This window comes from Squalius cephalus (assembly GCF_949319135.1).
Source record: "Squalius cephalus genome assembly, chromosome: 8".
In the NCBI taxonomy this organism is placed as follows: Eukaryota; Metazoa; Chordata; class Actinopteri; order Cypriniformes; family Leuciscidae; genus Squalius; species Squalius cephalus.
The window spans coordinates 4,542,245-4,559,286 of record NC_137129.1 but is presented as its reverse complement, the minus strand read 5'-3'; the positions used below and the strand labels follow the sequence as shown (position 1 = coordinate 4,559,286).

Here is a 17,042-nt window from a genome sequence, read left to right as displayed (position 1 = left end):
AAAAGCCACTGTGAAACTAATTAACTATATGCATGAATAAACCTAAAGTTATTTTTTTATTTATTTTAATAAGTTTAAATTTAATTAATTTCTTTCATGCTTGGAAAAATATGCATTTATTAATAACATATCACAATATTATATCAATAATGCTATTTATCTAAGTAATAATAATTAAATCATATTATTTAGTTTGTTTATTCATCATAAGAATCATAGCGACATGGCCTAATAGGATACTCGTTACGGAGATTCTGCAAATGTGGACTGGTTAATTGACCTATAGTTAAACTTTTAGTCATTGTCCTATTCTCTTAATGTATTTATTAATGAATCATTTGAACTCGCCTGTCAGTCCCCATCTGGGTCTCGGTGGCTCTCGCCCCGGTCGCTGGTTCCACACCGGTGTCATTCTGTTCCACTGCTCGCGGTTTCATCAGTGTTTATGCAGATATAACCCCGTGAGTCTGATTCACTGCTCATACTGTCCCAGAGATGTCCGGCGGCGTTACAAGATGGTAAAAAAGTCTGTAACCATGATGAAATCAACGCGCACCTCTAAACAAGCTTCTCAGTGTCCTTGAGGAATCGCGAAAGTTTAAAACAGCGCTGAATTTAAAGCACAGTGAATCGGACAGTGCGCACACAGCCAGTGTTCAGTCAGACATGAGGTAACATGGGGATATCGAGAACGCATCTTTTGGAAAAGCTACGAGCGCGTTACCGGATACTCCGCATCCTGCAAGCGCGTCTCCCCGGTAACACACAGAGAACTGAAACACACACACACGCGCGCGCACATACACACACACACACACACACACACACACACACACACACACACACACACACACTGTGTTTTAATGTTGGGGACTCTCTAAAGACATAATGTATAGGTTACAAACTGTATATTCTCTCCCCTTACACTAACCCGACCCCTAAACCTACCCATCACAAAACTTTTTCTATTCAAAAAATATCACTAGTATGATTTTTGAGCCTTTTTCTTAATGGGGGCCAAAAAATGTACCCCAAAAGGACCAGGATTTCAGATATTGACACACACACACACACACACACACACAGACACACACACACACACAAACACATACACACACACACACACACACACACACACACACACACACAAAGAGAGAGAGGTCTGTTTGACTGTTGAGGAGGCCATCTCATACACTTCCACAGTTTTCATATAGCAGCCGTCCAATAGAAATAATGAAGAAAAATATGTGGCCAATTTATGAGCCCCCCCCCCCCCCCCCCCCTTTCCCCATTTCAATAAGGACTCCTAAAATATCCCCAAAAGTTGGGTTTCACTTTAATATTGAGGGCATTTGACTCTCAGAAGAATAGCAAAACACTCACACGGTTGTTATTAAAAAATGCTCATTCAAATTTATTTAAAACTCGGCATTTTTTAATCAAAGAAAATGTAGCCTATTTATTATTCTTGTATAAAATGCATATTTAACAAATTATAGTTTTAATATATTTTCATTTTATTGGCGTTACTGGCACCTTTTAATTTGTTGTTTTTGTCCTTCCTGGCAGAAGGAATGAGATTGAGATATAAAAGAGTAGTGACGTCTAGTGAATATGATGTTGAGCATCTGTTTATGAATATTTCAGTCATCGCCATTATTGGTGAATTTGGTACAGATGCATTGAAAGAAATTCTCTGCCTTATTATTTCACACCCACTCACCCCTTTATTCGTTGCCCTCTTCACCGTGGTTTAAGATAATTGAACTTCCTGAGACTTTTCACTTTGTCTCCGCAGGTCTCCCAGTGTGGCTGTATTACCATGGTTACTGTTAACACAGCAGTCCTGCTTTGTGTCTATGTTTGCGTTAGGATGGCTTTGCTGGCCTTTGCTGTGTGTGTGTGTGTGTGTGTGTGTGTGTGTGTGCAGCTGTAGATGGGTTGTGTAAATGTGTCCATTAGAGGGCAGTGTGTGTTAGACGGTAGTGGGGAGCTTTGGGTGATGGGCAGACTCGGTTTACTTTAGGTTTTCCTACACATATGCCTAACTCAGTGACAAAACAAGCACAAGAAGCCGTGGTTTACAGTGAATTTAGAACAGTTAAGAGGCGTTGTACGACACTTGACCCATTAAAACTAACAATTCCTATTCTATTCTGTATATTTTTTATTTAAAAAGAAAAAAAATTGCTATGTTTATGTGTAAAAATGGCTGTGCTGTGCTTTAGTCTTTGGCTAGACTAGTCTTTGGGTGTTGCCAGAGGCAGCCATTGCAATTCGAGGCCCTGTCCCATACGTACCATAACCTCATCATCTGCAGAGAGACACTGCCACTCAGAATACACACATAATGAAGGACGTAAAGACATCATAGGGGATTGTGAAGATATTTCACTGGAACTTGGTCTTCATCTATATCGTGTTCAATGTCAATTGTTATTTATTAATGTATTCAGCTAACAACTGTTATTAGAGCTCTGTCATTTTTGCTACAATCTGACATGTCAATAAAAAAATAAACGTACATGAACAAGAACATGCTGGGTTTTTTTTTTTAAATGTAAAACCCAAATAGAGGCAACAAGATATGAGACCACGCAGGCAGATATGGGCTAAAAAAACAATATTAATAAATAATTTATAAAAAATAATATTAGTAATATGAAGATAATATAGCCTACTAATAGTAATGAAAATAAATGTTGAAATGGTTATTTATAACATCATTATGGTTCTTTATAGCACTTTGAAAGCGTGGTTCATGGTTCTTTATGGAACCTTATAAAGGATTCTATTCAGCACCAAAAAGGTTACAAGCGGAAGAACCCTAATTTGGTACTGTTTAGAACCATTTTTCTTAAGAGTGTAGTTCTACACTACATGTGAGCATGCATTTACTAATCTCACTTGCACAAAAAAGATTCAGTATTCCTAAAAAAATAAAAATAAAAAATAAAAATCTGTGAAATGCAAAATCAGAATACTATGCAAACCTCCAATAATTAAATGTTAAATAAATCAAATATTTTTATGCATTTATTCTCACTTTATTGACCAATGTACTTGTTGCTGACCTTCGATGATTCAGTTAAACCATAAGCAAAAATGACTTTTAAGCTTTCTTGAAGTTTCTTCTCCAGCATTTATTCTTCTGCGATCCAGAAGGGCAGCACAGCGAGGTTTGCCTGAGCTGCGCCCTCAACTGTACGGGTGTGAATTTGCATTTCCTTCAAAGGTCCTTTAAATTCACAATGTATCTTTTTCGTTATAAAAAACAAACAAAAAAACAAACCCAGCCCTGCAGGTGAGAAAAAATAACGCAAAAGTAACGTAACGCATTACTTTCTTTAAAAAGTAACTAGTAACAGGTTTATGTACAACGACTCTGGAACGCGCCTCAACCAAAGAACCAATCAGAATCAAGGACCATCCTTTTATAAAATGTATTTATTTTGCTATGCTGATCATAGTCACATAGGCCTACTTGTTCCTTACAATTGAATTTACATTATGAATTTTAATATTTGGAGGGACAATGATGAAACATTTAACAGAACGTTACATAAATAGATTAAATTTACGTTAGTTAAATTGCTTATTAATACATTCAGAAAAAAATGGTACAAAAGTCGTCACTCGGGCAGTATCATTTGTAGGCTACTAATATGTACCATTTAGGTAATAATATGTACACTTCAGGTACTAAGATGCGCATTTAAGGTACTAATATGCAACTTTTTAAAGCTAATCAAGGTACAAAGATTTCTTTTTGAAAGGTTAAGTTACCGCCCGAGACATTTTTTGTATATGTTTTGTTTTCGTTCGCGTGACGGGGAAACCAATAACCATATCAACAATACACCGCGCGAGCGATTTCCATTCAGTATCGGACAATGAGTAAGTACTATCTTTTTTATCACTTACATTATAGATTCACATTTCATAAATACATAAATCTTTAAGATATTAGACGTCTTAGCTTGTGCTGAGCGCTAAGCGACATTTGTGATGCACGTGACGAACCTCAACTCGACAGATCTTCTAAAACGTGGACCAGAATCATCGACTGAGGCGCACGTTGTATTTTGCTTAATGCTTGTTTTTATATTTCATAGTTATTAACAATTAGTTGACCCCCATTGAGACATGACTCAATGCAAAATATTATTTTGATTATTGAGGATTACATGAATGCTGCTGACCAGAATTTAACTACATGCCAACAAGACATGTTGGTACTAATGGCAGAATTTGTATTTGTGTCCTGGGTTTTGTGTGTTTGAGACTTGAGCCGCTTTTCCACCGAAATTACCCGGAACAATTTGTCCCAGGAACTTTTTTCCCAGGAACCTTTTTTGCCCCAGACCGGTTGCTTTCTGCGTTTACACCGCGGTCTAAAGTACCGGGAAGGTAAACTGCGCGCAACTGCTCCTCCCAGTCTGCGACGGACAGTAATCAGTTTTGAGCGCCACATTTATAAGTATGGAGGAGATTCAAACTGTGCTGCAGTTATTGGTTTACTAACGAGGTAATTAACATAACAAAATAGACGAGCACTGATACTAAAGCGTGTTCAGAAAGCTCGTATGCGTATAAAATTAGACAAGGTATGTTGTGAGATGACTGGGACGAACGCGCAAAAATTTCCTTTCGCGCAAATACTCTTAAAAAAAGCCTGAACCCCGTCTATCAATCATAAATAGTGACAGTCTTGTAAATAGTTGTTTGTTACCAACCTCAAAGCGCTATTTCAATCCTGTTATAGTAAATTTGTAACATGGTTTGCCTTGCAATAGATGACAATGTGTAAACATAATGACTTAATATTAAAAGCTGTGGCAGAAAAGAGACGAGCACTGATAAAGCGTGTTCAGAGCTCGTAATGCTAACGTTAGATATAAAATTGTATCAGCTATTGCGGACATTGGCCGTGAGATGGCTGTGACGAACGCGCAGAAAGTTTCCTCTTCCACAAATACCCAAATAATAAAGCCTGAAACTCGTCGCCAGTCCCCCAGTTTTTTTTATTAAATTCCATATTTGCAGACAGACAACTTTACTGCATGAAGCCACTTTTTAAAAGGGAGGTTAAAAATAAAGAAAATGCTGCGTGGAGTCATCCAACCAAAATGCGGCGTGAACACAACCAATCAGCTTGTGCAGCGCACAAGTCCCACCCCTGAAAGTTCCTGAACTTTGAAAAAGTACTACCTCGTGAGCAGGGACTATCGGAGGGGGAAATATTTACCCGGAACTTCATTTAGACCCTGGTTCCTGCGGTGTAAACACATCGAGTACCAGCCCAAAGTTCCTAGTTCCTGGGGAAAGTTCCTGCGGTGGAAACGCGGCTTTAGACTTTGATTTCATGACCTGAGTTAAAGGGGTTTACTCTCTCTCTCTCTCTCTCTCTCTCTCTCTCTCTCTCTCTCTCTCTCTCTCTGTCTCTGTCTCTCTCCACCACCTGTTCGTGTCAAACGTCAAACACATGAACTCTGCATGCATACCATGTTTAGTCACACATTTGTGTTGGGTTAGACACATGGCAGTCAACTGTGTGTGAGTGTGTGTTCAAATACCAAATACCCACATATTATAAATCATTCCAGAAGAGGGGTGTTACAACACATAAGGTTCTATCAACAATCCCTTTAAGAGAACTGAACTGTATTTCACAACATGTGGTTTGCATGTCTATAATACAAGCTTACAGCATTAATGTGAGAAACCGTGAGAGCAGGAATAGAGTACTTATAACTCAGTGAAGTACAAATTGTCTTTGCTTTTTCAATTGGAATACAAATTTAGCCTATTTAAAGGGATAGTTCACCCAAAATTGAAAGTTCAATTCAACTCAAGTTGTTACAAACCTGTATGAGTTTCTTTCTTCTGTTGAACACAAAAGAAGATATGTTGAAGAATGTTGGTAACTTAACAGTTGTTGGACCCCATTGACTTCCATTGAATGGCTGTTTGGTTACCGACATTCTTCAACATATCTTATTTTGTGTTTATCAGAAGAAAGAAATGCATACATACATGCATATATTACTCTAATACTATTTTAACTATAAATTACCAAATTTCTTTTTGCAGATTCACTTTTTTTTTTTGGAGCATACAATTCTGGAGGATATTTATAACACACACCATCTGAATGCTATCACCGTGACAGGACACACCTGCAATATCTACAATTTATGGGAGATTTATCTTGCAGTTATAATACAATTCAGCTGTAATTGTTCAAAGTCATTTGATAATAAGGAGCAGATTAGTTTGGGAATCGTATGATAGCTGTAAAGATAATGAAATATAAATATTTGGGAGAGGTGAAAGAGAAGGGTGTGTGTCTGTGTGTATTTGTACATGCTCAAACAGATGCAAGTTAGAATGTTTGTTCATATCACGTCATGTTCCCACCGGGGGAATGATGAGGACAAATGAATCCTAGAACATTTCCTCCAAGCAATCCTTTAAAGAAATGAACAGGGTTCTGTAGATTGTACAGGTAGTTGTTGTTAAAATAGCTATTTTAGTATTAGGTATACTTTATTTTGAATGACCTTTTATTTTTTCAATTTTTGAAACTTCAAAAAGAAGTTTTATTCAATTTGTTACACTCCTAAAAATAAAGGGTCCAAATTTCTTTCTTTTTTTTGCAGTAATGCCATAGAAAAACCTTTTGTTTTAATTCTCTAAAGTACCTTTCAATAAACCTTTCTTTAAAATAACTATTTTTCTTAGTCTGAAGAACATTTTTTAATAATCTTAAGAACCCTTTTCCACTGTAAAGAAACTTTTGTGCAATGAAAAGGTTCCATGAATGTTAAAGATTCTTAATGGAATCATAGATTCAAGAACCTTTATTTTGAAGAGTTTAATCTTTAATTTATTTAGCTTTATTATATTTTTTTCAGTTTATGCACTTGTAGCACTACAATCTATTCATTTCATTATTTATTTAGTTGCAAAGGCAACATTATAATTTTTTTCAAATCTAATATTTATTTATATTTCATTTCAGTTTTATTTCAGTTACCTAAAAACTTCTCACTGTAGATTTAATGTTTTCTTTGAGTTTTATCAAAATGTGTAAAGGAGCCCCTAAAGGGAAAAAATATTGGATGGGAGAAAAATCAATACTTTTGCATTTTCTCACAAAAAAATGTGTGCGTTTTATTCCACTGAGAAACTTTGCATTCACTTTTTCATGCGAACGCAGAGTTTCTCAGTAGAATGCAAATCACAATGTCCCTTTAGGGGCTCCGTAGGGTGTAGACTCTTAAATTCATGAATTTAGCATAGTTTTTTTTACAGATCTGTTCCTGGCTTTTTCTTAAAAGCTGTTGTTGGTCAGAAGAATCTGTGTGCACCAGATGTCTAGCGTTCATGAACAGCTGCTCACGTTACAAACTCTAAAAAATTCAAGAGTTCAGCATTAACCCTAGACCTTATTGCGTGCAAATCCTGGCATTCAGACCCTTCATGCTGTTGCACACACACACACACACATGCTCAAACAATCGTCCTTTCTTGCAATGCAAACACTTGTAAACTCAGCCTTGCGGCTCAGAGTTTGGGCCGGGGGAATGTTTAGCGACACTGGTGTAACGATTCGGTGATTATTGTACAAACAGCATCTGATACGACTCGATCTTCCCTGCCTCTTACTGAGCAGCCAAACACAGTCAGTCAAAGAGTGTAGAGGCTGGAAGAGCGAGTCCTCTGACATAAGGTCATGTCCTCAGAGGCTTGTAAAAGAGAGAGAGAGAGAGAGAGAAAGAGAGAGAGAGAGAGAGAGAGAGAATATGGCCTGACTCTGCATGGTCCCAATATCAATCACTCCTCCCCCCCTCCTCGCTGCGCTCTCTCTTGCTCTTTCTCTCTCTCTCCAATGAATGTCTTTGCATTAGAAAATACTTGTGATGTTTCTCATTTATAAGTTGCTTTGGATGAAAGCATCTGCTAAATGAATGAATGATAAATGCAACTAACAAAATATCAAACCAAACCACATTTTTCAATCAAAAGGCATTAATTTGGTTTTAAACTACAAAGCAAGTTCAAAATTAAAGGCAATACATCCACTAAAATTAGACCACTTGGTTAAGAGTCATTGCAGAAACTGGTTTGACTTTCAAATGCAGTGAAATTCATAAATGTTTAAGTAGGGGATGATGCACAATCATAACAGGTATTGAATGATATTTGAGATTAACAATATGGGTCAGTTTTTGGATATTTAATTATTAATGCTCTTTTCCTCTATTTTTACATTTAGATCACCTGTGCCGTCACTTAAAGTTAATCTTTAAAACACTCACAATTTCATTTAAATGTTATCTTTAGCACATCTCAAAATGAATATCCATTTTAGATTTGTACATCAGAATGTTGTGATCAAACAGTAGACGGTAGCCATTGACTTCCATTGTAGGAAGAAAAATACTATGGTGCCGTCAGATTACTAACTCTCTTTAAAATATCTTCTTTTGTGTTCAACAGAAGAAAGAAACTCATTCAGGTTTGGAACAACATGAGGGTGAGTAAACGATGAGAAAATGTTCATTTTCGGGTGAACTATCCCTTTAATTTTGCACAGTTCCTCAACCTCCTTGTCTTTCTTTATTCTATTGTTCTTAACGGATTGTCCTACAATTCCCATCTCCCCATCTCTCTGCCCCCCCCCCCCCCTGTCACTCATCTCTCCTCTTCTCTCCAGCTTTGCTCCTCCCTCTTTCACCCCCCAGGCTTGTAGTGATGACATCACAAACAGCAGTTATAAATCGGCCAGTAAGATCGGAGAAGCTCAGTGGTGCTGTCTTGCCCTCCTCTCTCACCCACGCCGTGTTTCTTTCTTCCTCGCTCTCACATCTTCTGCTCTTGTTCTCTCGCTCAGCTCTAAACATGGCAGACGTCTTTGTTGGCACATGGAACTTAAAGGAGAGCAAGAATTTCGATGACTACATGAAAGCCCTCGGTGAGTAGTGTGTGTGTGCTTCACAGCTAGATGTAGGGTGTGTGCCTTTTGATGCAAGTGAGCACATGTAGTTTGGGTGTGTGTTTCTGATTCTTTCAGAGTGGGAGAGGGGATCATTCACTGTGCAAGGTGCATGTGTGCTGGTGTGTGTGTGTGTGCATGGGTGTGTTTAAGATGGTGCAGGGAAGGTCTCTCTCGAAGAGCCTCTCTTAGACACACACACACACACACACGTGCTCTCACGCACAACCACATCCATGCCACATTCATGACTATACAGAGCAACTGCTGTTGTCTTGTATAAAATACAATGAGCCCTTTATTTCGCCGTTGAACCTTGATATTTTGTTACACGAAACATATGGAAATATCTGTCTTTAGAAGCTTGTAAGCCTTTTTTTTTTTGCCAGTTGCATAGGATTTTGTATTTTATAAAGTAGTGTTGAGTGAGTTGTGGCTGAATAGATGAAGATGGGGGGTGTGAATCAATCAGTGTGCATTTGTATGAAAAGAATAGAGGGAAGGAGGGAGGAAAGTGTGGGTGAGACAAAGTGGGTGATTTTTCTTTTCTTTTTTTTCTTCTTCTTTTTTCTTCTTACTCCCTTCTGACTAACTGGTTTCAAATTCACTACTCTTGAGTGAACTGCAATGAACCCTGATTTCCTGCCCTTTATCTGTGGTTAGAGAAGAACACGTCTGCGTTCATAGTCACACTCCCTCGCAGTATTTGCTGAACAAATCAATAGTAATTGCTGCATTCTCCCAAAAGCGTATGTTTGCTGATGATTTGACCATTTTGACCGTTCCAGAGTTTGGTTATTTGCAGAGATGTGTTCAATTGTGACTAACCACTGAATATTAATGCAATCTTTGTTTAATTATTAATATACTGGCCTTAAGCTACTGTATGCAGATGCTCTTTCCATATTAGCATTTTTGTGAACAAATTGTGGCTTTTTTAGACATGGTTTTAATAGTAATATTTAAAATATATATAAAATAAAGGACTTTATTCTAACTGTTAGTTTTTAGCTTCTTTAGAGTACACGACCATTTTTAAAAACAACTTCGCTTCTTAAAATATATTTAAGTGCTTTAAACCCTTTAGTGTTTGTTGTACATTACATAGATGCATTACAATCTGTAAAAGTATATTTGCTTCTTGAGGTTGTCCATGTGAATTCCTCTGCATGTGCATTGTTGAAACGGCTTCATACTTGTTCCTGAAAGTGTGTTTGTTTATCAGGTGTGGGCTTTGCCACGCGTCAGGTTGGCAGTATGACCAAACCCACAACCATCATTTCCAAGGAGGGCGACGTCTTCACACTTAAGACCGTCAGCACTTTCAAAAGCACAGAAATCAACTTCAAACTGGGAGAGGAATTCGACGAGACCACTGCCGATGACCGCTCAGTCAAGGTGATAAAATCTCACACATTAGTCTCACTCGCAACAGTCCTGTGCTTTGAGACTTGCTAAAGGCACGGATAATTTCACGACTGACACGTTATGAATTGGGCAGTTAAGATAAGTCTTGGATGACACAATAGGGTCTTGTTGATGGCAAACAAGAGCCTCTTAGAAGCCCCAATGAGAGATTGACCCGTCCCGTGACATTCATCGGGTCAATCATTAATGTAGGCTTAGAAACGCTAGTCATCGTTGCTCCCGGGCAGCAAGAGGAAAAAATGAGCTCGTATTCAATGCTAATCTTATTCCCTTTACTCTGTTTTTCTCCAGTCCTTGATAACTTTAGATGGAGGCAAATTGGTTCACGTTCAGAAATGGGACGGCAAAGAGACGACCCTGGTCCGAGAAGTCAGCGACAACAGTCTCACTCTGGTCAGTATAGTGTGTATTTACAGTAAGTGCCTTTTTGGCTGAGAACATGGTTATAAGAACAGTCAGCAAAAGCTGAACCGGTTCTGCTGCCCATTTAGTAATTACTTTTGTCAGTATTTATGACTGCATGAATAATTATATCAACAGACCAACCTCTTTCTTTTATTAACAGACACTGACACTTGGCGATGTTGTCTCCACACGACACTATGTAAAGGCGGAATAAAGAGAAACTTAATTCGCAACCCATTCTCATCAACGGTCATGTACATTTCCAGTGTTTTTTCCTGTAGTGTTAATGTTTCTCATTTGCACCGTTCCTCAAACACTGAAAGAAATCCAACTTCATACCTCCAGATGTCTGTATATGATATCTTATTCTGGATATGTGTTATGCCTCTGCAGTCAGTGTTCTGTCATATGACTTTGGATTACTAATAAATATGACATTTGCTCCAAATTCACCTTGTGCTATTTATTGTGTCAACATTTCAATAAAGCGCTCCAGTGCTGTTGCTTGTGTGTTTTGATTTTCCAAAAGGACGGTTAAATTTCCGTGAGGTGTTTCTAATTTAAGCATGTTCCCGTGTCTGCTGGCTGACGTTGTGTGTGTTCTATATCGAGCGCATGTGTCTGTGTGTTTCTGGGTGAAGGGCCATTCAGAGGTTGTGCAGTGAACCTTTTAACCTTCACACAAGAAGCCAGTCTCTTTCAATGGTCAAATTAATTTTAATATGAAAAAAAAAAAAAAAAAATACACTCCAAAATTGACCAGATACATTTAAATCTGGATAAACCTGCAAATAAACGACATGCGCAAGTTTGAATTGATTTGCAAAGCAAAATTACTTGGCCTTGTGTTTGTGTTTCTTGTGTTTTTTCTTCTTGTCCGAGTGTGTGTGTGAATGCTTCGGCCGTTTGGCATCTTCAGCGCCGCTATCAGATGAAGAACTGTCTCTTTTCTTCTCTTTCTTTTTCTTCTTCTCTTTCTTTGCCTTCTTTTCCTGCATGAAAAAGGGCATCATGAGCATGCAAATGAAAGACGGGTGAAGTATTGCAGAATTTGGCAGTAAGTGAGCAAGGTTACACAACCGTTTGCAGCCAGCGTGTCATCTGGCGCAATCATTTGGGTGTCAGGGGTGTGTCCGCACCTTTTTACGTTTCTGGGGCTCTGACTGGGTGTTCTGGTTGCTGGTCGGCGGCTCCTCCTCCTCTTCTGGCACTAAACTGTACTGCAGGCCAGGCTTAGAGAAGCAGTCCTTTGCAAAGTGACCTTGCATGCAAACATACATACATGTCATTATTTAAAACCTGAACACTGTCATAACAGGTGTTCAGGGATTACACACACAACCTGCAAATGAAGACCGTGAAAGTGACACTCAATGAATGAGATGAGTATGAAATGTATTCCAATTAAAAGTATTGGAAATCCAATTAAATGTATGAAATGTATGAAAATCCAATTAAATGTATGAAATCCAATTAAAAGTGTTTGCTGTAATATACACTAGTTTGTGGACATTTACATTAGACAACATTTTAAGTAAATGCTGTTCTTTTGAACTTTCTACTCAAAGAGTCCTGAACAAATGTATCAAGATTTCAAGCAGCACAACTGTTTTCAACATTTATAATGATCAAAAATGCAATCAGCAAATCAGAATGATTTCTAAAGGATCATGTGACACTAAAAATGCTTTGCATCTTTGCATTTCAAAATATCAACAAATAAAGTTATTTTAAATTGTAATATTTCACAATATTACACTTTTTACTGTATTTTCGATACAATAAAAGCAGCCTTGAAGAGCAGAAGAGACTTCATTCTAAACAGACCACAAACTTTTAAATATTGCAGAAACACTTATGCTTTAAATAAATATTAGTCACATAATGACTAACATCGTCCTTCATATAATCTAAGCTATAGTGGTTTTTCAGCAGATTTGTCTTAGTTTTACCCAAACATGCACTCAAGTCAAAGTAGTGAAACAATGATTTTCATTTAGCTAAATCTTGTTGAGATAGCATTTCGGTTGAGCTTGCGATAAAATCAGGCGATCTGTAAAAAGGTCAAGGGTCTAATGTGCACTAGAATTGGGTCAGGCTGACACAACCTGGAGTTTCATACCAATGCATCCACACTTTTTGCATGTGGTGTTGAGCACAGCCTCCAAGGTGATCCTCTGCCCGGTGTGATCTCTGAACCGCCCCCGGCGACGCTCGTCCTGTCTGAGTGAACAACATTCATTTACGCATATAATTACTACTATATGACCTGGTTTCACAGATAGGGCTTAGTTCAATTAGGGCATTTAAAGGGATACTTCACTGATTAGCATTAAGCTTTGTATCAGTAGAAACCCGGTAGTATTTTCGAATGATCGTGCTTCCCTCCCTCATGTCCCCCTGAGACGAGAGATTTCTGTATTGTTTGTCTCAGAAAAAAACTCAGATGACGCAAAAATCGTCATTTAGCATCATCGGAGGCTTTTTTGTCCAGAGGCGAGAGACTCCAGCCAGTAGGGGGAGCTCGTTCCGCATGTCTTCAACCCGCCCATAGGGGGATCTCACGATAAAACGCCGTCTTTTCAGTTTCGAGTCGACTAGTAGCCTAGTTGTATCATTTCTTTACTGCCCTCTGTAACCGGTAGGCGTGGCTTGGGAGTGGCCTCGTAAGGCAGCGAAGCAAGTGCATTCTGGGAGTTGTAGTCTTTCATCCACATGAGCCAAAAATACATTTTCTGGCTTTTCTCAGTCTAGAAGGCACCAACTTCTAAAATAATTTCACATTTCTACTACATAAATGACCCAATTTAAATACACATTCATCTTTCCAGCGGTGAAATATCCCTTTTTTATAAACGTGCCTTAGAAAAACACATTACTAATGTGCATCTTAAAGGGTCATTTCACCCGTGGAGACATGAATGTGTATTGAAAGTGGGTCATTTATGTAGAAGAAATGTGAAATTATTTTTGAATTTGGAGCTTTCTAGACTGAGAAAAGCCAGAAAATGTATTTTTGGCTTATGTGGATGAAAGACAACAACTCCCAGAATGCACTTGCTTCGCTGCCCTACAAGGCCACTCCCAAGCCACGCCTACCGGTAAGACAGCGCACGCAGTTGAAAACAAAACCATCAAGGCAAGGCTAGGCTACGAGTGAGTCTCCGTGACGAGTTTGCCCAAAATGTCCGGGATTCGGCTTTTGCGTTCTACAGTCGCCATTCATCATATTTACTGTGGCGAGCAGGACGAGGCTGAGGGGCGCGGGAGAACGGCGCGAGGCCGGTGGTGTGATTACTGACGACCGACACCTGTGAGGCACTGTTCTCGTATCTCGCACGGAGGAGCAGGTATTTTCTTAGCAATGGTAAAACACACATCAACCGATCACGCCACCGGCCTCGCGTCTTTCAACCGATCACGCCACCGGCCTCGCGTCTTTCTCCCGCGGCGCTAGCCTCGTCCTGCTCCCTGTATTACTGTGATTACTGATGAGCGCGCCTGTGAGATGCACCGGTCTCATGGGCTATCTCTCACGGAGGTGCGGGTATTTTCTTAGCAATGTTAAAACGCAAATCAACCGATCACTTGTTTAGCATTCATGTAAACATTACATTCAGATTCACCAATCGGGGTGAATTCAGTTAGATTGAAACAAAAGGTGAGCATGTAAACAATGGATGGCGACCGCAGAAAGCAAAAGCTGAATCCCGGACATTTTTGTGGATCTCGACGGCCGGACATGTCCGGGAAATAGAGTATGGTAACCCCTACTACTCAGCTTTCTTCGTCCCTGTTTTCTGCAGGTTTCTGCCGTTGAAATCAAACGCACTGGCACTGATCTGTGATAGGTCTGTTAGCGCATTAGGTCCAACCCCCTATGGGCGGGTTTGAAAGGGTGGATCTAGTGCTTGTAGTCTTAACAGAAATCCCCCCCTCTTACACTTCCTCCTACAATGACGCAAAATGACGATTTTTGCGTCATTGTAGGAGGAAGTGTAAAGAGGTAAATACAGATTTCTCTCGTCTCGGGGGAAAATGAAAAAATGTTGCATGACCATTCAATAGTATGACTGGATTTCTAACAATGCAAAGCTTAATGCAAATGGGTGAAGTGTCCCTTTAAGACAAAACATTGCCATTGACATATTTTAAGATATGTTAATGCAAGTTGCTTTCAGTTAAAACAGCTCAAACATGCATTTTAGTCTGGGACTAGACTTCAGCCTTGTCTGTGAAACCAGAGGTATTTAACCTACTATAAATACAGCACTCATGTACAATAGATCCACTTACTCTGCCATGACGTTGTTGGGGTCCAGGTCCCGCCCAGTGCCTTGATTGACAGATTTCATAGAGAAGGACAGTTTGATTTTATCATCTTTCATCTGATAGTGGATAGAAAACAAAAAGCACTATTAATAAAAATATAACTGCATTATAAAAGACACTAAATTAATCACAGCTGCATGTCAAATTATAGTATCAATTTCACTTTTAGTGTTGGTATATCCGTGTTGTAATTGAATGTACCTCCGTGCCAATGACTTTAATCCACACTTGCTCCCCTACATCAACTATTTCAGATGGGTTTTCCACCCGACAGGATGACATCTCACTCTTATGAACCAGACCTGAAACACAAATACACATAAGTTATTATGTGTGCATTCATATTCGTTGTTTTAAAGGGATAGTTCACCAAAAATTCTGTCATTAATTATTCACCCTTATGAAGATCAAAACAAATGAAGGTCTTTTTGATGAAATCTGAGAGCTTTTTGTCCCTCCATTGACAGCTACGCAACTACCAATTTTACACTTTAAAAAGTTCATAAAGAGATCGTAAAACTAATCCATTTGAATTAACTGGTTTAGTCCAAATTTTCTGAAGAAACTCAGATTGGATTTAGGCTTTTATTCGTATATAAACACCAACTCAAACATCAGTGGTGGTAAACAGAAGCTCAAGCACGATCACATGATGTGCGAGAACCAATGAGGTTCATTCTCGCGTTACGCAGCACGTTTGAGCTTCAGAAAGAACCAATGAAGTTTGCTCTCAGTTTTCAAGCAAGTTCGGTTGAGGTTTTGTTTTTGTTTGCTGATCAAAAGCTTAATTTCACATATAAAGCGATCGTGTCTCTTCAGAAATTCATATTCGTGTGGATTAGTTTTACGATCTCTTTATGAACTTATGAAGTGTCAAAGTGGTAGTTGCGTAGCTGTCAATGGAGGGACGGAAAGCTCTCGGATTTCATCAAAAAAGATCTTCAATTGTGTTCCGAAGATGAACGAAAGTCTTACGGGTTTAAAACGACATGAGGATGAGTAAATAATGACAGAAGTTTCATTTTTGGGTGAACTATCTCTTTAAATGAGAGTAACTATCCAACTTTACCTTGTTTTCTGTATCCTGCAATCTTCACAAAAGCGCCGTATGTTGTGACAGACACTACCTAAGTAAATAAGAAATGGGAGATCAGTAAAAGGATATTTTATGTGATTTTAGATTCTGCATGTTTACTCTTAGATCTAACCTCTCCCTTCAGAATGCTGTACATTGGTGGAATCCCATCCAGACCGGCTGGCTCTCTCGCCCACTCCTCTTCCATCACTCCTGCAGAGGAACACATGTAGAAAACAAAGTGTATAAAGCAAATCCAGCCATTGACCACTGCATCTGAAGACGCCAGTCAGTGCTTATGTGATGCACATGATGAGTATATGAACTTACCAGATGTGGGTTCAGATCGAGGACCCTTTACTGTAATTTGAAAGCAATCTATAAGTAAACTGCAATATGCACGTGGTAAATTGCCACAGTTTTAATTCCAAAAATATTTATTAATCCCGATAAAATATTGTAAAATGTAAATGCTGCCAGACGCGTCACTCCATAATACACTAAAAAAGCATCACAACGCAAAACGTAAATACATGTAAAGCATTACATTATTATTGTTTGAAAGCGAACTATAAGAAAATGCACGTGCGAAATAGTCGCAGTTTAAATTCCAAAAATCTCCATCCGATGAAAATATTGTAACGTAACGTTACATTTAGTTATTGACAGACACATGACTCCATAATACACTACAAAACATCACAACGCTAAACGTAAACACATGCAGACCATTAACGTTACACTCCTCTTTTAGTTGTTTGGGTGACGACAGATGAGTTCCGTGAGTGAGAGTGTATTTTC

General features: G+C 38.7%; 3 protein-coding genes across 5 annotated transcripts in view; 1 reads left to right on the top strand and 2 right to left on the bottom strand.

Annotated features, from left to right (window-relative positions):
- The window catches only part of dclk3 (doublecortin-like kinase 3), a gene marked incomplete at its 3' end in the record, with an annotated part of 5,595 nt that extends 4,839 nt beyond the window's left edge, over positions 1-756 (bottom strand). The window contains exon 1 of the mRNA XM_079878796.1: positions 349-756. Coding sequence (XP_079734922.1) covers positions 349-412 — 64 coding nt within the window. The 5' untranslated portion in view covers positions 413-756. The remainder of the gene's footprint in view (positions 1-348) is intronic.
- fabp3 (fatty acid binding protein 3, muscle and heart) overlaps positions 1-11,337 on the top strand; it is a 19,320-nt gene extending 7,983 nt beyond the window's left edge. Inside the window, exons 1-6 of one of the 3 annotated variants that reach the window (XM_079879163.1) lie at positions 3,837-3,897; positions 8,506-8,542; positions 8,723-8,980; positions 10,227-10,399; positions 10,721-10,822; positions 10,995-11,337. In XM_079879163.1, the coding sequence (XP_079735289.1) occupies positions 8,761-8,980; positions 10,227-10,399; positions 10,721-10,822; positions 10,995-11,048 (549 nt within the window). In that variant the 5' untranslated portion in view covers positions 3,837-3,897; positions 8,506-8,542; positions 8,723-8,760 and the 3' untranslated portion in view covers positions 11,049-11,337. Of the gene's footprint in view, positions 1-3,836; positions 3,898-8,505; positions 8,543-8,722; positions 8,981-10,226; positions 10,400-10,720; positions 10,823-10,994 lie in introns of those variants that run through there. The other 2 variants (XM_079879164.1, XM_079879162.1) reach the window with 2 other exon arrangements.
- On the bottom strand, positions 11,094-17,042 carry zcchc17 (zinc finger, CCHC domain containing 17). The gene is made up of 9 exons (XM_079879155.1): positions 16,971-17,042; positions 16,572-16,601; positions 16,375-16,454; positions 16,236-16,293; positions 15,368-15,468; positions 15,131-15,222; positions 12,957-13,057; positions 11,974-12,095; positions 11,094-11,826 (listed from the first exon to the last, which is right to left on the bottom strand). The coding sequence occupies exons 3-9, from the start codon at positions 16,447-16,449 to the stop codon at positions 11,668-11,670; spliced, it is 708 nt and encodes a 235-aa protein (XP_079735281.1). The 5' UTR covers positions 16,450-16,454; positions 16,572-16,601; positions 16,971-17,042; the 3' UTR covers positions 11,094-11,667.

Bases quoted from the DNA above. Each gene is read 5' to 3' on its own strand.
- zcchc17 (XM_079879155.1), bottom strand. From the start codon at position 16,449: ATGGAAGAGGAGTGGGCGAGAGAGCCAGCCGGTCTGGATGGGATTCCA. The intron at 15,223-15,367 runs GTACATTCAATT...ATCCACTATCAG, and splicing joins TTAAAGTCATTGGCACGGAG to ATGAAAGATGATAAAATCAA. The intron at 13,058-15,130 runs GTAAGTGGATCT...TTGTTCACTCAG, and splicing joins CCCAACAACGTCATGGCAGA to ACAGGACGAGCGTCGCCGGG.